The sequence below is a fragment of the Grampus griseus genome, assembly GCF_964374135.1.
Source record: "Grampus griseus genome assembly, chromosome: 18".
Taxonomy (NCBI): Eukaryota; Metazoa; Chordata; class Mammalia; order Artiodactyla; family Delphinidae; genus Grampus; species Grampus griseus.
The window spans coordinates 71102343-71127587 of NC_139012.1; the positions used below are offsets into that span (position 1 = coordinate 71102343).

The 25245-nt window shown below is 34.2% G+C and overlaps 1 protein-coding gene across 1 annotated transcript in view; it reads right to left on the reverse strand.

Moving 5' to 3' along the window:
- PDS5B (PDS5 cohesin associated factor B) overlaps nt 1-25245 on the reverse strand; it is a 194202-nt gene that overhangs the window by 94852 nt on the left and 74105 nt on the right. The window contains exons 2-10 of the mRNA XM_082675608.1: nt 25054-25180; nt 21625-21828; nt 18571-18657; nt 18365-18462; nt 17593-17719; nt 11001-11081; nt 6195-6335; nt 3894-4009; nt 563-657 (exon numbers count right to left, since the gene is read on the reverse strand). Coding sequence (XP_082531734.1) covers nt 563-657; nt 3894-4009; nt 6195-6335; nt 11001-11081; nt 17593-17719; nt 18365-18462; nt 18571-18657; nt 21625-21828; nt 25054-25161 — 1057 coding nt within the window. The 5' untranslated portion in view covers nt 25162-25180. The remainder of the gene's footprint in view (nt 1-562; nt 658-3893; nt 4010-6194; nt 6336-11000; nt 11082-17592; nt 17720-18364; nt 18463-18570; nt 18658-21624; nt 21829-25053; nt 25181-25245) is intronic.

A 25245-nucleotide genomic window follows, 5' to 3' on the forward strand; every position in this document is an offset into this window, starting at 1 on the left:
CTAACATTTCTGAGGAAGACAGTGGCTGCTGTATTCATCCGTATTCTCTGAACTATTTCATAACTTTAAAAACCTTAACAGAGCAGCAACAGTCAGATACACAGTATTTTCATTACTATAAAAATGCAAAGTTCTGAAATACCTCATCAATATACAGATTTCAGAAAAGTTACCTCCATTAAGCATGGTTAAATTAGTTCATAAATTAATGACTCTCACCTAAGTTCTCAAAATATTAAAGACGACTGAAGTTCCATAATCTATTCAAAGTCAAGACCTGTTCAAATCCAAATGCCTGAAATACTTGTAGAATTGTTCTTAAATTAAGAAACCGATATTGTCTCTGATAATGCTACTTTTTATGTAAGTGCTTCTAGTCTATGTAGGTACTAGGAGGTAAAAACTGTAGCTTCACCATGATGATGAACTGAAACAAGAAGACTTCACTGAGAATAATCACAAAAAACAACCAAAAATAAAAAGGTTTTTTTCCCTATATATAAAACCAATTTTTTTCACCAAAGAGCATCTAGGAATATTTGCCATTATAGGTATACAGTACCTGTTAAGTCCTTTGCTAAATCAGGATGGTTCATGAGACAATGGCTAGCAAATTTCACACATTCCAGGCGGATTGGTACATGGATATCATTAAACCTGATAAAATATAAAGTCACAGAGTAATCTTTAAAATACGAGAGAGAGATAAGTGTTTATCCTGCACTTACTTTATATTTATTTCTCTAATTAAAAGAAAAAACAATTTATACAGGATAATTCAAAGCAGAACCAGACTATTTTAACAAAGTTTTTGATATACTATGTATGTAAGAATGCTTTGGAACCTCTATATTAAACTAGGTCAATCTCCTGTGAGAACTATGTACTTTTAATGAGGATGTTTAAACAGTACACATTTGGCTCAAATACAAGAACTGGAATGACAAAATTTTTCCTATAAATAGTATACTTTCTTTTTTGTTATATATAAATTTATTTATTTTATTTTATTTATTATTATTTTTGGCTGTGTTGGGTCCTTGCTGCTGCGCGCAGACTTTCTCTAGCTCAGGCGAGCAGGGGCTACTCCTTCATTGTGGAGCGCAGGCTTCTTATTGCGGTGCCTTCTCTTGTTGTGGAGATGGGCTCTAGGCATGCGGGCTTCCGTAATTGTGGCATGCAAGCTCAGTAGTTGTGGCTCGCAGGCTCTAGAGCACAGGCTTAGTAGTTGTGGCGTATGGCTTAGTTTCTCCGCAGCATGTAGGATCTTCCCGGACCAGGGCTCAAACCTGTGTCCCCTGCACTGGCAGGCGGATTCTTAACCACTGTGCCACCAGGGAAGCCCTATAATTTCAAATGTATCTGTTTATGCAAGTATATTGTGTATACATAATACACATATACATTATTAAATCCCACACTGAAAAGAAAGCTTTTCCTCAAATTATTCTTTCTTAAATACAGAACATTCACAAATGTTTGGTAGATCTTGCACTAAACCCTGTATTACTTTATATGACTCTAAAATTGTGCCGAAATTACTCCTATCTATCATAATTATTTCCACTAATATCAAAGCAAATTTTTACATGTATATGTAAATACCTTAGTATGTATCTCTAAAAAGTTAAAACTCTTTCGTTGATAAGTCATTTAAGTATCTTTTACTCATATTTTTTCCCTCTCTATCTTTTTCTTTTCCTTTGTAATCTGGTGAAGCAACTGTTTTGTGTTTGTGTGTGTAGTGTTTTTCCACAGTTTAGATTTTGATAATTTTATCATTCTGATGTCAATTAACAGGTTCCCCTCTCTCCTAAATCCTGCACATTAGGAATCAGGTCTCTAGACTTGATCATATTCAGGTTCATTTTTTAGCAAGACTACTTGATAATGGCATTGTGTTCCTCCACCAGGAAGCACATGACGCCTAGTTGTCTCTAAACCATTGATGTTCAAAGCCTATACACATAAGTTCACTGTGGACTACAAAGCAGTGTTTTTTTTTTTAAATCTTAAGTAACAACAAGAACGTTAAAGTGAAGCAAGAATTTTCCATTTGACATTTTCATGTCTTAATTCTCGAAGACCAAAAAGTCTCCAAATCTTGTATCACCTAATACCATAAGAAACAAAATTTAGCATCAAAAAGAAAAAAAGTCTTCTGAAGGAGCAACAAATTACTCATAAAAGATTATTATTAGGAAACAAACTGCTTTATGAAGTACACTCAAAAAAATCTAGTCTATAAAATCTAGTCTCTGGGGTTTCCCTGGTGGCGCAGTGGTTGAGAGTCTGCCTGCTGATGCAGGGGGCACGGGTTCGTGCCCCCGTGCCCCGGTCCGGGAAGATCCCACATGCCACAGAGCGGCTGCACCCATGAGCCATGGCCGCTGAGCCTGCACGTCCGGAGCCTGTGCTCCGCAACGGGAGAGGCCACAACAGTGAGAGGCCCGCGTACTGCAAAAAAAAAAAAAATCTAGTCTCTGGTCTCATATAGTTTCCTGAGTGTTCTGAACCCAAGTACTCAATCCCTATACACTTTAACCTTTCTCAACTAAACATGTACCAAATAACCATTAAAAGACATCTTTAAAAAAATACTCTAGCTCCCTAAAATTGGTAATAATGTGCAAGTTTTATGTCATTAATAAAAGAAGGAAAAATTACAATGTAATCAAAAGGTAAAAAGTTTAAATTAGAATTTTTCCTCCTAAAATCCTATAAAGTCTGGCTAATCCAAGTCCTGATTTAAAGATATATTAAATGTCTATATGTAAAACTGTATTTGTTTTAGCACATTAAATAAAACAGATTTTGATTTTAGTTGCACAGTTTAATTAAACAAACTATTTTGCCCTCTTGCTCATTGTATTTAAGGGGAAAAAGTCTAGAAATCACACTCAAAATGACAATGGTTTAATATTTATTAGTTTAACACACCTTGTTAAATATTATTATTGAGCTACATAAGAGATAAGAAAACAGAGTAAGAATTTAGGGCTTAACATATAAAGGCTTATATGATTTGACAAATTAGAAAAACAAGACCAGAAGAGATTATCTTTATCATAATCATTGATAGTTCTGGTAACAAAATGGAAAGAAAAGTGGTGATGACAATGCAAATATTTCAATACAAAGAAAACAGAGTAAGAATCTCAATCCTATTTACTTGTTTATTTACAACTTAATTGCATGATTTGTTATAAGCATAATTATAAAAGGGAGAAAAAATCCTCCTCTATCCTCAGGGTCAAAGTAGGTTTCAGCCAGGGTACTTGGAAGTGGTTTTAACATATTCAAGGTCGGGGTATCTTTAGAAAAGTAATAAAATAAACCCCTCTCACAGAAAAAATATAGAAACACATTCAAAATTTTGCAACCGATTTCAGGAGGTTTGTGGATCATTAAAAGCATATAAGAAGCCCAGGTTATCATTTCCTCATTATCATAAGAAACGTAGACAGGAGGTTAGTAGGAGGAATATACATAATCATTTATTTATTCATTCTATGGATACCCTTTTATCTTTACAATGTCTCCAAATAATCTAATTAAATATAATTTCTTTGTGGAGAGGCTGTATCTCACCATGATGTATTTCTGGTTGGAATTAATCAATCACTGCTATGTAACAATACACTTCAATTTCATGATTATAATACTTTGTGAGATAGTTTTTTAAATGTATCATCTTTTAAAAATTAATGAAGACAAAATAAGAAGGGGAAACTGTAAATATGGCCAATCACCATCAGCATTCAAGAATTTCAAAATATAAAACCCCTCATTTTTATGATTTCAGAAAACAATCTTAAATGTGGGTGCTGTTTTAAAATAGTAAGTAGATATAAACACATATTACTGTTAAACAGAACACCAAAATCATATACCTGCCCAAGTAACACTGCCAAAGTGGTTTGTTTTGAGAAGCCAATTCTGAATCCTTTGCCCCAAACATTTTTGCCAGTAGTTTAACAACTTGAAGGCGTTCCTCATTATCATTGCTCTAAAACAAAACACAACCACAGCTTTAAAACCATGAGGTAGATATACTGAGAATAATTTTTCCCCTGATTTCCCTTAATCTCCAATTCCACAGAAAACTTTTTATTAACTTCAGCTGAAAAATTATACATAAAAATGTTTAATATATTTTTCATAAAATTAAATGTTACCTTAAATATTCTAATCATTTCAAATTACATTAAAGGAGTACTCTCCTACATGAAAATTCATCCCAAAGTCTGATTAAAATTTAGTGGCCTCTCCTACAACTGAGGCTTGTTTCCATTCAAAATCAAAATCAAAAACTAACTTGCATCAAACCTACTTGGGACCCTTGAAAAACTATTCGTGGTCTTTAAGAATAGACACTGATAGAGGCCAGTCCTACAGTAAACAGAGACTTATGTATGAAGGTACTTGTTAAGCCCTTTGTAGAAATAAATATGCACTAAATCTCCCAACAGGAGAGTCCGTTCATCTACATACACCAGATTCATAATGCAGTTCAACGACATGAGGAAGCCTTACACATGCAAAAACTAAAGTTTCCACTTTATATAGAAAATGGGTACTCTGGGGATGAGAACTCAAATTTTATTACTGCTTTGGTACCTCCAACAAATGACAATATTTAAATGAATGAGCCAGCTACAATACTAGACTTGAACACAAAATGTGACAGAGATTGTTAAAACCACTAATATTCAAGGTACTTGGATGGCACTGTACAGATCTTTTAAATTTTAAACCAATGCCAAAGCCCAGCATTTAAAGCCCCCATGATATGACCCGACTCATCTCTATTATTTGATTATTCCTCTAAAAAAGTACGTTTTAACCCTGGCTGCACGTTAGAATGACCTATAAGGCTTTTAAGAAACAACAAACAAACAAACAAAAACTCATGTCTGGACTCCACTGCCAGAAATTCTGATCTGGGTTAATGCCTGGACATCTGTTTGTTTATTAAGGCTCCACAGATGAAGATTCTAATGGGCAGCCAGGAATGATTTAAACTTACTTTATGCTACCATGCAACTGTAATTCTTTGTGTTCTGCAAATTCACCCAGCACCTTCCTACCTCTATATGATTCTGCATGCTGTTTCCTTTGCTTCAATTGTATGCTGTCTGTATCTTTTATGATACTTATAATATTTGGCCTCTTATTAGATATGGATTTTTTCCTCTTCCTCCCATAATAGATGTTAAATTTGCTGAAAGCAGGGATGATAATTCTTATTTTTGTATTTCTTACAGTATTCAATATTTTTATTAGAGAAAATCAAAGCAACAAATAATTAAAGGTATGACTGCCTTTTGCCCATCAAAATTGCTAACTACATGAAAAAAGGGGGTAGAGGAAGGCCAGTGAATCAAATGTTTCACTTGAGAAATACACCAGAAATATGCCCCAGCATAAAATGAGAATAATTATTTGCTGCATTTTGGGGGTATTTACACTACCAACATAAACTGTTTATTTTGTAGTTTTCAAAGAGACAAATTCAAATTTTTAGAAACAAGAAATACAACACAGAAATCATTTAAAAACTTTTCTGGGTGGTACAGTGGGGTTCATCAAACAGTATTAATTATAACCAGATTTATTTAATCTTTATGTAATACTTTGAAAGAGAAAACATGCCCCAAATCTGCAAATGAAACTCAATTTTATGGCATAATTTAATGGCAAGGCAATAAGGACGTTACCGAAAGATTCCAGAAAGCCATGTGAAAAGCAAAGGAGCTTTCAAGATAGGCTAGGCAAGTACAAGATAATATTCATAAAGGGAAAATATTTCACCCTATGTGGATAACAGATCCTAAACTATTTTTATGGCACATCAAGGGGTCTTGGGAACCACTATAAACTATGCCTTAAAAATGTAAAAGTTTGATGTATACCCATGACCTCAAAAGTTAGTCACAACCCAGAATTTATCTGGAAAACATCTGAAGGAAAATATCATTCTGCTAACCATTAATTCATCAGATTTTATCTGCTAGGCACCATGCCAGGCACTGGAGATACACAAATATGCAAGGCACAAACATGTAAATAAATAACAGTAATACCACCACATGGGTAACATTCAGTTAAAACCACTATAAGGATTAAAAATCCACAAATAATGTGCTTTGCTAATCTGGCTGATAAAACCATATTATTTTTAGAATAGTTACCTTCAATTTAAATTCAAGCTGGGGTAAAACTGAGAGCAGCAAATGACTATCAATATTATAGAGCTCCAAAATTAAGTCAAAGACATGCTCTGACAAATCGCTGATAGATGTTTTCCCAAGCATCAGAACCTGATTAAAAAACTTTTGAGAAAGAAAATTTATCATTAATAGAAACAACATAGATAAAGTGAATTTTCTGAAATTTTATTATTCAATTAAGTTCATTATCGTTCTATACAGAGTCAAAACAGGCATACTAAAACATTTTCTAAGAAGGTGGGAAATCACTACTGGCTACATAAAACATGGAATTCACCTCATACATATTAAAAGACAAGCAATTTGTACTGACTCATCAATTAGCATATCAATAAATACCCTACCTACCAAATACACTTTATTCCACATTATGGTACTTACCATATTTTATCCTATATTACAGTTATTTGTACACATGTCTTAGTTTCTCTACTAGATAAATTTCTTAAGGGCAAGGGATCACATTTTGTTCACCACAGCAGTATGGGAGACAACAGTATGGAAGACAAAGCCTTACACCTTCATAGTAGAAACCAATTCCATTTTTAAAATACGTAATTTTATATTTACAAGGCAAAACAATATCTTTCTAATACTTTGTCTTCTTTTATATTCTGATAATGTATATATACATACAAAGTTTATAGCACTAATTAAAGTCCAATTAAAAGCACATACAAACACAAGGAAAATCCAAATGTGAACAATTTTTTTCTATAAGCAGCCAGCACTAACTAGTTTGCACACTCATTCATCATATTACTACTGAAAATGGTAAAAATACATGGCATAATGATCAAGTTCCTTTCTATTTAAAGTCTTCCAAATATGTAAAAAATTAACCCAGAGCATATCCCACATATTCTCCACAGTATCTTTTATCTCCTTGAAGAAGGAATTAAGGATTCTTTACACCACACAAGCTGCCCTGATCTCTTCTTTCTGTGACAGTTAATAAACAACTTGGCTTAATCAGGTTTTCTATCTGGAAAGTACAGTCAGGACTATACATTTCAATGTCTCCTCTGATTACTTTTAGTTCCTGTGTTGTTCTTAAGTTTTTTAGATCTATGAACCTGTACCAACCACCTAGCCATGAAGGGATAAAAAGAAAAAAATTCTATTCTACTATTCTTTCTTTATTGGTTTTAAAAATAACTTGTCTGTCCTCCATGTTCATCAATTTTGTGGGAAAAGAATTTCATGACACCAAAGGTTAAATTCTCATTCAAGTTGAAGATAAAGTGGCTTCGTTGTTTCCATTTGAAAAATTTCTCCTGTTTAAAAATGATAAATCTACCTTTCTTAACAGAAAATAATCCTTTCCAATCTGGCCATCTTGGTGATCAAACCATCCTCTTCTTCTATCAGTCTGGGGAAAACTCATTTGAAAATGGGAAAAAACAAAACAACAACAACAACAAAAACCCAGTGTAACGTCCTACAAATTCCATCAAAAACATTTATTTGACACTTATAATCTCCATCTATCTCCAAATCAGTCTTCACTGTATAACAAGAACCTGATATACTGCCTGACAGAGGTATCCAAAATAGATTCAATAAATGAATGAATGATATGTAACAGGTACTATAATACAACTATAGGTGAAACAACCTTCCTGAGGGTATGCAATTCAGTGAAGAAGCAGATATAGATTTGAATAAAGTATTTCCTACCAAAAAACATTAGTCTTTTACTTACAAATGGTAACTAATTTTCACATAACAAATTAAATTATAACAACTGCCTCCTAATGAAAAGAGTAAGAGGAGTAAGTTAAAGGTCGATAAGAAATTCTACCTTAGATTTAAATGATCAATTTTAATTACAAAAGTGCTTTCACATCAGTTAACACATTCTCTACCATCAACCCAAGCATTATTAACTCCAATAACTAAGGCTAAGTGAGATTAAGCAAATTAACCAAATTTTACCTACATCAAGACAAGCTTGATACATTTTTTCAATCCAACAAAATACTTTTGTGCTATCCCCTAAAACTTGTGATTAAAAAGATCTGGTAAAAAATAACAACATTACCAAGAAGTGATCCATGTAGGATATTTTTTGAATTGTCACTATATACTTTTCGTTTTGATACTGTTGTACCTTTTATATATATATATATATATGTGTGTGTCTATATATATATATATATATAGACACACACACACACACACACACACACTTTAGTTTCATGAGTTGTCAAGTTACAAAAAAATTTATTTTAAAAAGTAATCTAGGGCTTCCCTGGTGGCGCAGTGGTTGAAAGTCCGCCTGCTGATGCAGGGGACACGGGTTTGTGCCCCGGTCCGGGAAGATCCCACATGCCGCAGAGCGGCTGGGCCCGTGAGCCATGGCCGCTGAGCCTGCGCGTCCGGAGCCTGTGCTCCGCAACGGGAGAGGCCACAACACTGAGAGGCCCGCACACCGCAAAAAAAAAAAAAAGTAATCTATAACGCCACAGTGACTTCTTAAGTTCTATATATGTAAACAACATTGTATATAAAGAGGAAACTTGAATGTGTCTATATGCATGAGACTGAAAAAAGACACAAGTAAAAAAGAGATAGAAGTGGGGTTATTACTACCTTGACATCCTACCTCTATTTCTGCTTGCTAATTCTCTACTAGGAAGATATATGAATAATGGCTATTACATGTACAAATGCAAAAAGGCTGAGAATGAGTTTTACACTGTACTAAAATCCCACAAGGAATTAAACTCACCATAAAGTATTTTACATGTAACTGTAGATTTATAAGGGAGAAGAGGAGGAAAAAAAAAGCAATTCTTAATGACTTCTTAGCTAGCTCTCAAATAAGTCAAGGGACAAGAAAATAGGGAAAACAGAGAGAGATAAGAAAATAATGACAAAGTAATGGGAATAAATAAATATATAACTGAAAGTGTGCTCAGACTATTCTACTAATCCTTTGCCTCTTGCCCCCAGCCCCAGCTTCTGATAAAGACATAACCAAGTATGGATGGGGCTGTCTATTTCTGTAGGTAAGGCAGGAAATTAACATGAGGTTTAAGTGACAGTGAAATGTTTTTATCTTGATTTACCTGGGAATGCTAAAAGTATTTCCTTCATCCTTCTATCTTTCTTTTAATTTTTATTATAAATACTTTCAGACATACACAGATGTTGAGAGAATAGTATAATGAACCTAATCACCTCATTCTATCTTGCTTTTTTTTCTTTTATTACCCAATCAAATATTTATTTTCCCAATCCTAGGAAATATATCAACGTAGTATAGTGTTAATTTCTTCTTTTTATGCCAGAAAAAGGCATCAGAAAAAGGTAAGTGTTCCCCTAAAAAACATCTGGCTCAGCAATATCAACTTAAATAAATGACCACCAGGAGGAGCTCACCTAAGTGTATCTAATGGCCGCAGAAACAGTCATTCACAGGCACTTGAAGCAAAGGAAAAGGGAAGGGGCACTTAATAACAGAATGCTTAAATCTGGTTCTACAGATTTCAAGTGCCATTATGTCATAACAGAAAGAACTCAATCCACTCAATCTAACCAATTTACTGCAGCCAATACCCAAGACTCACAAAACTTGCAGAAATCAATATTTAGAATTCCCTGGCAATCTGACTGGACCTATTAAGACAGGTTACACAATTTAATTCTGCAGATTCTGAAAGTCCACCCTCCAAAACAATTTCTTTACAAATTAAATACATTTTTCCAAATCATCATGTGCTCACAACTATTTAAGGTCATAAGCCAGTAACAAAAACTGGAATTTACCATAGTACTGTTCCATAAAGTATGTTAATTTTCAAAGTACATCTTTTCATGATGTATTTTTATATACTAAATTTTGTATTTCTTCAAGAAAAATTCTCCAATAAACTTCAGGAAAATTAAGTACATAAGTAATTATAAAAGGCTTTCTTTCTCACTTTTTTCAAGAAGACAGATTTACATGTTTAGATGTGGGTAAAACTGGAAAGCAGGTGGAGAGACAGACCAGCTACACAATTCCAGAGGCCAACATCAAGACTGCATTCTAGATTTGTTCCAGTAGGTACCATTCACATGGAAAACAATGTGAATGGTGCCACCTAGAGTTGTGCAACTCAACAGAACTATGGGGGAAAGATTAAAACTTATAATAAGTTTCTATCAGTGAATCTATCAGATAAAATACATTTCTCCTGAAAATAAATAGAAGATCGTTAACCATAAATAAGTAGATTTGAGATGATAATGAAAGGGCTCATTTCATTGCAATTCTTCCCCCTTCTCAGAAAAGGTAGATTTATATGGAATCTACCCCAGGGAGAGCAAGATAGGCAACTTTCACCACACCGCTGTTATTCATACTTGCCTTCAATTTTTATGTCTTGATACTAGTTCATATCTTCTTCTTATACAAACCAATTTAATTTCCAAAAAGCTGTAAGCAACTTCTCTGAATAATGATAAGTTCCATAAGATTTATCTAATTACATTTAACTCCATTTCCAAGAACAGAAACAGTATATCTTGCTAACCAAAATAAAAACTGTTTTAGTTCCTAGGCAATTTGAAAGAGAGAAATGAATGAACAAATATGAGAGCTAATTTTCTAGAAAGTATTAACCAATAATAATTTTAAATAAGGAGAAAGAAAATACACTTAATTATTAAAACAATACGAAATGTTAAAGTATGTATCACTTGCCGAAATTCTGCTTCTAGCAGTGTTTAAAATTTTGGCTAATCTTTCTGACAACCAATTGGACAAGTAAAACTTACATTGGTAATATATGGTTCAATAGCTTGAGCTGTCCTCTTCAGTAAAGCCTTTGCCAAATCATATGCTTGCTTGTTTAAATTCTGAAGAAAAAAAAACAGTATCTATATTATACACCACTAAATATGAAAAAGGAAATATTACCTGTATTCAAAAAGCTACTGTTAAATCAATGAATGAGAAAACTGTTTAAGATTCAATTCGAATAAAAGGGCGATGGCAAAGTCACTTTTCTCCTAAGACTAACTGATCTAGTAGATCTTAAGATCCCTTCCAAGCAAGGATAATTATATTCTCTTCATATCTTATTCACAGCATAAGGTAAACCACATAGAAAAGGTCAATAAATGTTTATTAGACAGAAAAGGAGATACTGAGTCACTGTAAAGCTAGTTGTAAAGTCAAATCAGTTCAGCTGAGTACAAATACAGGCTATTTCACTCCAAGACCAAAAGAACCAAAACATCATAAGAGAATGAACTGGGTCCTAGTGCGGGCAGAAATGGGGAATCCTCAGGTGGCTGAAGACAAGAGTTTGGGGCAGCTATGGGAAAGCAGATTTTCCCGAAGCACATCTCAGAGCATAGGGAAGCCCAAGGATATAAGAAACATAACAAGGGAATCCCCTGGCCGTCCAGTGATTAGGACTCAGCGTTCTCACTGCCGGGGCCCCGGGTTTGAGCCCTGGTCAAGGAACTAAGAAACCACAAGCCATGCAGCACTGCCAAAAAAAACCCAAAGAAACATAGTCAAGTATGAAAAGAAAAAAAGTACAAGAAACAATACCTTAAGAATATATGTTTCTAAGAGATTTTGATGATGGAAAGAATCATGACCAAAGATCTGAAATGGAATCACTACTCCAGTTCAAACATATTACAGACAGCAGGAAAATTGTATATATCCTGAAACTCACATTCAGCGTATTTTTAGATTTATCCGCATTGACGCTTTGTATTGTATCATTTCATTAATATCTAACTGCTGTTTAGTATTTTCATATATAATATGCTACAGCTTATTTACTCATTCTCCTATTCATAGACATTAAGCTGTCTTGTATTGATACATGCCTCCTTGTGCATATAAGAAATAATTTTCTATAAATACTACCTTTGCCATTTTTCAAATGAGCTGTTTTGTCTTGTTCTTATTTGTAGAGTTTCTCTATACACTAAACATTTGCCAATTACATGCACAACATATCTTAGAGCCCATACCTATGTTTTTACAATGCTTATGGTATCTTAGGACATACAAAAGTTTTCATTTTAATATAACCAAATATATTAATCTTTTCCTATTTGGCTTGTGCACTCTCTATATTTTTTAAATTCTTTTCTATATTGAGGTTAATTTGTTGTTTTATATTTTCAAATAAAATTTCAAAGATTTGCTTTTCAGATTTAGATCTTTATTCTGCCCGTAATTTATTTTTATGCATGGTGTGAAATAAGAATCTTATATTATTTTCCATATGGATATTCAAGTCCATTATTCCCTCCAATGACTTCCCTGTAATACTCACACTCTCAAGTTTCTATACAACCATGTACCATTTGTAAATTTTCCATTACTTCCATATGTCCCTTTGTCTATTACTGCCTGATTACAGTCAAAGAGACATATGGAAATAATGTCTTAACACCAGGTAAGATAAGTCCCCACTTTCTTATTCTTCAAAAACCAATTTGTCAAACTACACACACATGCACATATACACACACAATACACATTCACAATTTCTATTTTGATTAGGTTATCTATTAGTATGCAGAGGAATGAAATTATTGTGATACTGAGCTTCCCATCACATAAACAATTATAACAAATCATGCAACATATTTAAGTCGTCTCTTACACTTCAACAACAACTGTAATAACTTTGAACATTAAGGTCATGCACATTGTTAATAAATTTCGAAGTAGCTCAAGTCTTTGTTAAAGATACAAATAAAAATTTTTTGAAATTATACTGACAGATTTTTATATATTAATCTTATATCTAGCAACTTTGCAGAATTTTCTTATTTGTTCTAGAAACTAATCTGTACATTGTTTTGTGTTTTCTGCACAGGCAGTCATAACATCTGCAAATAATTTCAGTTTTGTCTCTTCTTTCTAATCCTTTTATCTTTTCTCTTGTTTTACTCCACTAACTTAAGGCTTCTAGTTTAATGCCGATTCGAAATAGCATACTTGACTTTTTCCTGAGTAGAAGTGACATCTTGACAATGTTCCTAACTTCAAAGAAAATCCTTCAGCATTTCACCATTAAGTGCAGTTATCATACATAACCTTATCAATTTAAGGAAGTTCCTTTCTATTTCAAATATGCTAATAATATTTTTTATCATAAGTTATACTGAATTTTATCAAATGGTTTTCTTATACATCTATTGACTATTTTTTCTCTTTGTTCTGTTAATTTCCACAAATAATTTTTAATGTTAATCCATCTTTGAATTCCTAAAATTTAGCCAATTTGCTCATTACCAATATTACTTTATATCATTCTGGATAGTGTCCACTATTATTTTATATTGGATTTACATGAATGTATTATAAATTAAATTAGCCTATTATCCTCCTTTCTTGAACTTGGTTTTCTCTAGTTTTCCCTATGAAGACTATATTCTGCTCATAATGTGAACCGTGGAGCATGCCTTCCTCTTCTATAATCTGAAAAAGTTTGCTGAATATCATGATTATACGGCACTTAAATGATTAAAAGAAATCTCCTGGTGATGTGTTTAAATTCCTTCATACTTGGTTTGAGTTCTGCTGCTGTTGCTATTATTACTATCATCGTTGTTTAGGAGGAAATATTTTTGTTTGTTTTATGGATATAGTTTTTAAAACCAATTAAATTTCTTTTATTGGTTAAAGGTTATTCAAGATTTTCTCTCTTGAGAAAAATTGGCAAGTTTTATTTTCTAGAAATTTGTTTTGTCCAACTCCAAATATGTTAGCATAAAATACTGTTCATGGAATTGTTTTTTGATCTTTTTAATGCCTGCTGTTCCTCATTTCATTCTAAAATTGTATATTAATACCATCTCCCTTTTTCTGATTCAAACTGCCAAGGGTATGCCTATTTAATATACTTTTTGAATTACCAACTTTAGGTTTTTCTGAAATGTCACTGTGTTTTCTATTTCATTCATTTCTGTTCTTCACGGTTTACTTTCTTGTACGGACTGTATATTCTAACGATACTTTTATAATTTCTTGAACTGGACACTTTAACTATAAAGTTAGATTAGGGCTTCCCTGGTGGTGCAGTGGTTGAGAGTCCGCCTGCCGATGCGGGGGACGCGGGTTTGTGCCCCGGTCCAAGAAGATCCCACATGCCGCGGAGCGGCTGGGCCCGTGAGCCATGGCCGCTGAGCCTGGGCATCCGGAGCCTCTGCTCCGCAACAGGAGAGGCCACAACAGTGAGAGGCCCGCGTACCGCAAAAAAAAAAAAAAAAAAAAAACTAAAATTAGATTAAAACAACATTTAAGTTGAATCCCACAGGTTTTAATATGTATCATTTTAATTATTATTTCTAAATTTCTTATAACTGCCATCATGATTTACTCTTTTGACAGATTAATTATGAATGCTAGAGGCTTGTTAGTTTTTTGTTTTAAAATCCTCAAGAACTGTTGGTCTATTTGACTTATAATCAACTGGAAATGTATTAAAATGGCCCACCAAATTGTGAGTTTGTTTCTCCTTATAATTCTTCCAATGTATGCTTTATATATTTTGAGCCTATGTGAATACAAGTTTAGGCATCTTCCTGAGAACTAAAACTTATCATTGTATAACTCCCTTCTTTACCGGGTAAAGACTATAACATCTAAAATCAATACAAGTTATTTCAGTTTTCCTTCAGTTATTATGTGCCTGGCACGGCAAATCTTTTCTCCATCCTTTTAGTGACAACCTTTTTGTGACAATATTTTTGTTATCTCTTATTAACAATGACCAGTTGAATTATTTTTAATCTAATCTGACAACCTGAAGTAGTAAATTTGGGCCATTTACATTTATTGTAATTCTTCCTTGCATTGTAATCCTTAAAATTTTAACATGAATACTTCATTTAAAGTTCAAAGTAGGGCTTCCCTGGTGGCATAGTGGTTAAGAACCCACCTGTCAGGGACTTGCCTGGTGGCACAGTGGTTAAGAATCCGCCTGCCAATGCAGGGGACATGGGTTCGAGCCCTGGTCCGGGAAGATCCCACATGCCGCGGAGCAAATAAGCCCATGCGCCACAACTACTGTGCCTGCGCTCTAGAGCCCGTGAGCCACAACTACTGAAGACCGCGCACCTAGAGCCCATGCTCCGCAACGAGAAGCCACCACAGTGAGAAGCCCACGCACTGCAATGAAGAGTAGCCCCCGCTCACCGCAACTAGAGAAAGGCCGCACACAGCAATGAAGACCCAACACTGCCAAAAATAAATTAATTTTAAAAAAATAATAAAGTTCAAAGTAAATCAATAGCTCTGTACTCCTAATCATCAACAAGATCATATCACTCTTTGACTGTATTAGGCCATTCAATCTTACATGTTATTTTTATCCAGTGGTTTAGGACCATTTTGTTAAAATCCCTTTAATTAATCATTATAATTATTATTGCTACTGTTTTTGTTTTATACATCAGTTCTTATTTAGAGCATTTCATTGTTCACCAATACTTCTTACATTTCACTTCCTTCAAGTTCAATTGCCATTATTCTGAAGTACTCAAATAGTAGTTCTTTCAGGAAGGATCTATTGACAAGTTGTATATTTAATGTCTTAATTTCACTCAAATTGGATAGCAACTGTGTGCCAGCATATACAGTTATTTTATCTCAGTACTTTGGAAATATAGGTCCATTATGTTCTGGCATCTATCCTTGCTACTGAGAAGTCAGCAATCAGTTTAATGTTTATTCCTTGTTAAGGGCTATGTCTTTTCCCTCTGGATGCTTTATAGATTATTTCTATTTTGTCATTTTACAAATTCTCCAAGATATGCCTACACTGGGATTTATTTTTATTTATTCTGTTCATGACACTTTTGTTACCTAACTCATAAATTTACGCTTTTCGTCAGTTCTAGAAAATTTTAAGCAAATATCTACTTGAATATCATCTCTTCTCCATTCTTACTCAGTGTTCTGCATCACTTTTAAATATACTGGACCTTTTCATCCTATCGTTTATGTTTTCCTTAACTTTACCTCACTGTATCTGTACAATTTCCTCAGCGCTACCTCCTAGTTCTCTAAATATCTTTTATAATCCAAAAAATATTTTGATGTCTATGAACATTTTTCATTTCTACTTTTCCTAACCATAGCTTCTTCTCCTTTCAGATGTCTAGCTATCATACTTTTTAACTCTTATGCTTCTAGAGATTAAAACATAAAACTGTTATCTTTAATCCTTTTATAGGTATTTAATGTTTTTATCTAATAAATATATTATCTGAATTTTTACTTAGTGTCTGATTTTCAGTATTGATGGACTTCTTAAAAGTTTGGAAATTTTTGATTATGAGGTCATTTTTAATGAAGCATTACATTTGTGAATGCTGTGTAGCTATAAATTTAAGTTATATCTTTCCAGAAAGGTCTTAATTTTGCAGAGACCTTTATACTGGTGAATCACAGAACCATATTTCCAACTGCTTACTAGAGTGTTAGTCATTTTCAAAGAACGAAACATACAAAAACACACACAACACCCACACAACTTGATTAATATCACCCAGGCAAGAAATACTTGTGTCATCAACATATCCTTTTCTCCAAGTTAGTAAAGACTTCCCCTTTCTTTGTGTGTTTTTTTTGCAGTATGCAGGCCTCTCACTGTTGTGGCCTCTCCCGTTGAGAAGCACAGGCTCCGGATGTGCAGGCTCAGCGGCCATGGCTCATGGGCCCAGCCGCTCCACGGCATGTGGGATCTTCCCGGACCAGGGCACGAACCCGTGTCCCCTGCACCGGCAGGCGGACTCTCAACCACTGCGCCACCAGGGAAGCCCAAGACTTCCCTTTTAATTTCACCCCTCCCCGCCATCTACACCATCACTGTCTTTTACCTAAGGCCTTATTTGTGTTCCTTGAAACATAATCCTATACAAAACTGAGTTATTACAGATACTTTATCACATGTACTAACTCTGTTATTTCTTCATTTAATTAGTGACTAATAAGTGTATCATGTTTTATTAAACACAAGTGATGTACATTAATATTAATCAATAAAAGTCTCCAGGGCTTCCCTGGTGGCGCAGTGGTTGAGAGTCCGCCTGCCGATGCAGGGGACACGGGTTCGTGCCCCGGTCCGGGAGGATCCCACGTGCTGCGGAGCGGCTGGGCCCGTGAGCCATGGCCGCTGAGCTTGCACATCCGGAGCCTGTGCTCCGCAACGGGAGAGGCCACACAACAGTGAGAGGCCCGCGTACCGGAAAAAAAAATAGTAATAATAAAATAAAATAAAAGTCTCCAAAACTATAAAGCAGGATAAATTGCATTTTAAACGTAAGCAAATTCTGGACCCTAATATTAACAAGCTTTTGATACATTTCAATATATATTGCTACTTACCTTATGGGCAGGTACCAGATTTACCAAAACTGTATCCAAAAGCTCCTGAGATACTGTATCACCTTCACAAATAATAGAACTCATGAGATCCACCATATGCATATGAACTTTCTGATTGTGGCCATTGCTGAAATTCAAAATTGATATTTCATTTAAAGTATATCTGAAATTTATAAGATTTAATCATAACATAGAACATTACACTTTATTTTAAACTGATACTCAGGTATTAATTAAATCAAATTCTACATATTCATTTAAAGCTTCCCTCTCTTCCAAATCTTACAATAGCATCCAAAATATTTTTTAAATTACATTTCCAGGATTACTTTTTCCTAATTTTTACCAGTCTCACAATCAAAAGTAATTAAATCAAATGCAACTTTAGTTTTGCCTTAAATTCAGAAAATCAAACTACTTTGCGGAAGTTAATTCTAGTAGATAAATTTAAGGAATACACAAAGAACTCAACTATTCACATGAATTAAGGAGTCAGTAATATGTGATTTAAATAAAAGAAAATAACATAAGCCAAAATAAATTTTATATTGGCTATAGATTACCTTATGCCACTCTTATATTATTCTCTACAGTACAGAATTAAGCTGTATTCACTGTCCAAACATCTATAAAAATTATGTTAATGAGTTCTTAAGTTATAACTCTTAGCCTTCCAATATTCATCATAGTTAACAGTTTATGCAGATTCACCTGTAAGTTAAAAATTCTTTACATTTAAAAAAAGATTATATTCTTTGTAAAGTAAACTTACTTTATAACTGAAAATAATGTTCTGTATAATTGGGTAAAAATTTCATTACTGTCTTCCAACTCAAAGCATATGTTATATGACTTGACCCAAGCAATGTTCTAAAAATAAGACATAAAAAAGGAAAAGGGTAAAATTTTAATTAGTAAAAATATACAAGCACAAAACCCAGTTTAAAATGTCATCTCAAGATAGAATATATTGCTTACCTCAAGTAAATAAAAATACCTATTGAATTGTGGGCTCTTTGTATCCTCTAGCCCCTTCAACTGCCTTGTTATAAACATAAATATATCCTTTAAAAAAAAAAGACAAAGTTTTGTTTAGATTATGAAAATATCCACTAAATTCCTAAAGATGATTCAGCACTCATGTGTATCTATCATGATAAATTGTAAAGAACCAGTTTAAAAAAATTCTACTTGGCTGGAATTTTTTAAATGTGCATCATCATGAAAACACCAAATATCTTACTGCCCTTTAAAGGAAAACGGTAAATCATTTACTATGATCTTAAAGTAGAGAAAGAAAAACACCTTACTGTAGGTTAAAAAAAACAGACCTGAAAATGGAGTAAACTAAAATTTATGCTGTCATTAAAACAAACAGGTTGCAATGACTGAGAGCTGAACTGATCAGGTTTGCTGGAATAGCACTATATATGGTAATTATATAGCAAGAACATGGTTTAGGAAACTTGAAATTCCAAAATAAAATCACCAAGTGAGAAGACAATAGATTGCAGAAGCTTAGAAGTTTTAAAAAGACCCACAGAAGTTAACTCGTCAAGCTTCCTACCTTGTCATTATAACTACTTGTTCTCCCCTACCATTTATCAATCTATCCCCATCTCTTGCTTTCGGTTTTTTACTGCACACCCCTTTATACCTGGGTAAAAATAAGTTCAATATCACTTTGAGTCAAATTTTTATGACGATAGTTTTTGAAAAATTTGGAAAAGGTTAAAATTATTAAAGCTAATTCTACAAAGGAAGCATGTTAATCAATCAAAAAGAAAAAGATGTTTCCCTCATAAGTAAAACGATAAACAAGCATTTCTTAAAAGGGAAGAAATAGGATATGCAGATTACTGAGTAGCTTTTCAAGAAAAATACTATCACAAGTACATCCTTCAAAAATGGTTACTTTAAAAAAAGGTACAGTTACTTTGTTAGTAGTACTGCATAAAATATGTCCTCCATGAACGAACCCTTTCTGGTTCGACTAAGAGAGAACAACTGCTGTACTGAATCTACCTGGAGATGGAAAGACAATATTCATTGATCATCTCTCTAACAAGCACTGACCTAAACATGAAGCTGGGTATATAAAAAGGGTTTTCTGATGACAATAACAAACTGACAGTGGAAAGGTAAGGATCAAAGTGTCACAATTTTCTATTATTACTACTGTAGACAAAAATACAAACTTGATACTAACCAAAACAGAGTGAAAACTATTCTATAAGTATTCAGAAACACCCTCAAATAATTTTTAATACTACCCCAATAAAAGAAAAAAGTGGCATTTAAAATAAGAGCCAAAAAAATTGACCAGAGGGGGAAAGCGGGTGGGGGGAAGAGGGGTGGTGGGATGAATTGGAAGATTGAGATTGACATATATACACTGATATGTATAAAATGGGTAACTAATGAGAATCTCCTGTATATAAATAAATAAATTAAATTAAATTAAAAAAAAAACTGACCAGAAAAAATAAAATACTTAAAAATTTTAAGCTAGATTCTAAAAACTCTAATTTAATCATACCTCTTCAATATTCTTCTCAAAAACTGTCCTATTATTAATAGAAAAGATTTGTAGCTATTCTTTTGGGGGGACTTTCATTACCCCAAACCCTTGAGACAGATCACTGATAACGCAAACTGAGAAATCCACAAGAGAGGTAGAAGAAATCATGTAGCAGCACTCTTAAGTTAGACTTCCCTCTTCATGAGAATGCCAACAAAACATCTAGTGAGGACGAGCCACAGCCCACAGTCAACCAAATACAATTACTCCTTAAACCAATTAAGTACCTCAAATTAAAGGTTCACAATTAGAAATCAGAATATACATCTGGGTACACAACTCCACAGGCCAGCTCATATTATCTACTTTAAGTCTCTCACCATTCTCAAATCTTACAATTCAATTTTACTTGTAGATGACAAATATTGTCCCCTACCTCCCCCATCCTAAGATATATGAAACAAGCGTGTCCACGGCAGTTTGGGCATTCCTTACTGGAGTCTTGGCTGACTTGATCAAATGAGCAGGTTCCTCACTCCAGTTTTTAAGAAGCAACTCCCTGAGTTCAAGAACCGAGTCTGGGTTGTTTTTCACCAAGGTAAACCCAGTTCCTGACATATAATAACTAACATCAATATTTGTTAAATGAAATAAACCTAAATTGTCTTTTTGTTCCATACTGGGTAATCTTCCTAGGGACTCATTTCCTAACCAACAGTTTCCACAATTATCTTTTATTATTGTTGGCTTTTCTAATTTTCTTATAACTTGCCTCATTCAATAAATTTTTGCACAGCTCTACTTATTTTCATGCTTTCTACCCACTGGATTAATCATGCTATTCTCCTTCTTTTCTCATCTTTTAAAAATTATTTCATTCACATGCCTTTACTTACAACTACCATAACCAAGTACTAAGTGTGCTTTCTACCTTTCATTAAAATTTTGTTCATTGTATTTTCTTCAAAACAATTCTCATCACACCTTACATTAAGTGAATTAGGATTCATATATTATAAATTCAGACTTACACTAGATACTGTGTTTTAAATAATGAACATGGTCTTCAATATGAATTTTTAAAAAGGAAAAGCAAGTGTCCCCAACTGATACTGAAATACCACTAATGATGACATAATATAAAAAGTATAGGGAATTCCCTAGCGGGCCAGTGGTTAAGACTCGGCACTTTCACTACTGTGGCCCAGGTTCAGTCCCTGATCAGGGAACTCAGATGCCATAAGCTGTGTGGCATGGCCAAAAAAAAAAAAAGTATAGAAAACACTTTACTAATTAACTTCTTATTCTGAAGATCAGAAATTGTTTTACAAAATTAAATACTAAAGGGGGGTAGGAAATTCTACAGAAAACAGAAGTACAATAGTTTAACAAAAGACTGCTGCAGCTAATGTCAAAGAATCTAAAGAAATAATCGAAATACTTTAATTCCCATTTTAGACAGAAAGGTAAAGTATCAGTCAATCTTGGCAGTTCTTTTAATCAGTACTTGCCTTTAATTTATCAGGGGATGTGTAAGGAGCTTCAGGAGCATAAATCCTAAAAATATCAGCAAGGCAGCAGGCTACCAGTAATCGAACATCTTTATCAGGATGCTTGAGGAAAAAATCTGAAGCAAGATGTAAAGCTAGGTTTAAATAGAGCTCCTTTTCTTCTTCAGAGTCCTGGTCCATATCCATGAAAGTTTTCACAACCATCTATATAAAAACAAAATAATCAAATAATGAAATCCTCCATGTAAAAATATATTTATTTGAAATAAAAGCCATATTAATTACAAAGGTTAACTTCCAATAAATACACTTTCATGTTTCCCCTAAAAGTATCTATCTGAGAGAACAAGACCTTTCTGAACTATAGGGCAAATACAACTTTTCTTTAAAAGACGAAATAGGGCTTCCCTGGTGGCGCAGTGGTTGAGAGTCCGCCTGCCGATGCAGGGGACACGGGTTCGTGCCCCGGTCCGGGAGGATCCCACATGCCGCGGAACGGCCCGTGAGCCATGGCCGCTGAGCCTGCGCGTCCGGAGCCTGTGCTCCGCAACGGGAGAGGCCACAGCAGTGAGAGGCCCGCGTACCACAAAAAAAAAGACTAAATAAAATACTTTTCATTTACCCATCACACCTGCTAACCAGATTTTAAAAGTTTAAAAGTAGCTTAACATAGTACTTCTAGTCTCACTTTTACAACACTGAGCTAAAAAAGAATATATAAACAGATTCAAGAAAGGATGACAAAGATGAATCCCTAAACATTAAAAAGCTACCATGAAGTAACTACTGTAGCATCCAATTAAATATTTCTTGTACCACAGTTAAAGACAATATGAGATGGACAATTCATTAGTAGGACTCAATGGCATGTATGGAGTGAGCAGAAGAAAGCAAACATTTACATAAAAGAAGTGGGATGGAAACTACAATGGTGAAAAATCATATAGTTTGAATTCTGTGAAAAGCTTTCTCTAATTTTAGTATCAGCAGTCACAAGGAAGCCTCAGTCTGTACTATTCCTACTTCACGTAAGACTTGACAAAATTGCTGAACTCGTCAGGGACATTTAAACACAACTTTAATGCAAAGGTGACAACCTGGCATCCACTAGGTGGCGCTACAAATACTAATCAACAAGTAGGGCTGGACTTGGTCTTTGAGACATAACTGCATGGATTTCCACTCTGCTGTAGAGTTAGACTTCTGAGTAATGAATTGTCCAATGTATTACTGAATTCTCAGAGCAGCTGTGGGTAACAGCGTTCCTCACAGAGCAGACCCTCAGTTCTACTACACCAGAGGCCAGAACCATCAGTAGACTAATCTTTCCAGTCTGACACTACAATTAGTTTAAGGGTACAATGTCCAGGGCTACTCTCCTAACTTTTTAATTTTATTACTTTTAAGATATATGCTTTGATGGCTTTGATGTATTATGAAAAAAGACCAAAAAAAAAAAGCTATATGCAAGGAACTCTTTCTTTCCCTGGAATCGCTTCACAAGAGTGAGAGATTCAGTATATTTTGAATAAAATGTTATAAGAAATTCTAGAAATTACATAAACAATGACACTTTACATATTAGCAAGTTTTTATAACCTATAAAACTTATACCTGTACTTGTACATATCAAAAATTACCATCATCCCACATTAAATCCTTCCTATATTTCTCCAAGACGGTTGCTATAAACAGTGGGCAGTGTAAATCAGGAAAAAAGAAAGAGAAGAAAAGTAACCAGATTATTGCTGAGCAGAAATGTCTACAAAATAATGAAAGCTTACTACAAGCACTAAATGTGAGCACTGTGGAAATCATTCCACCAAAACTATCAATAAAGTTTATTCAAGGGCTAGATAATGGGAACTCCTCAATACTGTGACCAACTCAAATGGTGTTATAAAACTCACGAATAACTCATATATGAGTCCTCTAAATTAAAAAAGATGTCTGAGAAAATAACATCCATAAAAGACACTAAATGCTAAATGCTTGTAAGTATAGTCTCTGTGTTCAATGTTCATTTCTTAGCAAACAATAAGGATGATATCATTGCTGAAATATAAACAAATCTGAGGAAATAAATGTATTCTTTCTCTAAAAACTTAATAGGTCAAGAAAATCTAAATACATAGAAATGAAAAATTTCATATCTAGGGTTTGTAGCTTAACCATTTTTTTTTTTTTTTTTTTTTTTTGCCATACACCAGCCTCTCACAGTTGTGGCCTCTCCCATTGCGGAGCACAGGCTCCGGACGCGCAGGCTCAGCGGCCATGGCTCACGGGCCCAGCAGCTCTGTGGCATGTGGGACCTTCCCGGACCGGGGCACGAACCCGTGTCCCCCGCATCGGCAGGCGGACTCTCAACCACTGCGCCACCAGGGAAGCCCTGTAGCTTAACCATTTTTAATAAAATATACACAGTTCCCAACTAGATATAATATCCACATATTGGTAAATTTAATCTGCTCAAAGATGTCTTTTGCTTTGAATAACAAACACCTTATATCTGACATTCTAATACTTTATGCACAGGATATAATACTAAGACTTTATGTGAAACGTACAATAGTACTAGGGTCTTTTTCCTCTAATAAATAAACCATGCAACAATAAAGTAGTACTTCAAGGCTCCTGGGTCTTCAATGATTAATTAAGGTAAGTCTTTTACACTTGAAATACTGGTAAATATTGATAATGATATAACAAGCAACATGTCTAGGTAGATACAACATTGAACTGAAAAAAATGCTCAAAAATAAAGACCATCTGAACTAATCAGCTTAACAATCTTCTTGGCCACTCTGCTCTCTTAACCATTTTAATCACGGAGACTATCACTGCCTCGAAGACAAAGATGAAATATTATTCAAACAAATGTGAAGAGAGTCTAACCATACAGTGACTGCCTCACGAATGGAAGTTCACCATCAGTCTTGACTCACTGCTGTACATCAGAAGCAGAGAGCTAAAAGTAAAGCTCTTTAACCTACTTTCAAAATACAAGAAAGTAAAATACAGCCTTAGTATTCAGTAGAATTAAAATTTCTTTTCTCAAATTAAAATGGTTGCTTTTATGAAATAAATGAGATATAGGAGGAGACAACTTTCTAAAGATAATAATGAGTATAAGCGTATTGTGGGTTTGTTCTTTATACCCAAGTATAGACAGCCCTAGAAAATGTAAGCTTCACCTTTCTAATTGCACTCCCATTAACAATAGCTAAGGAAACCCTACAGTTCTTTATCTACTCCACTCTCTTAGCTCCTAATTACAGCTAATTAGTTTTGGCCATGAGACATTTTCTGCTTTGATTTGCTTGAAGTTGCCCTAACAAGATACAGCCCTATGTGATTTCCACAGGTGTCCTCCACCAGCTCTGCTTATCCTAAACAGATGTGCAAAAGACATAACCCAATTTTACTCACCTTTAACCGTCTCACCATTTCCTCTTTAGATATTTTATCTGAGATTTCCTTGACACCAGGAGGATAGGTAATTTTTCCATCATTGGTCCTTGTCTTTGAATGAGCCATGATGGAAATATCTTTACCCCTAAAACGAGAAAACTATTAGATGCAAACCAAAAAATAAGTATCAACAACATTCATAATAAACAT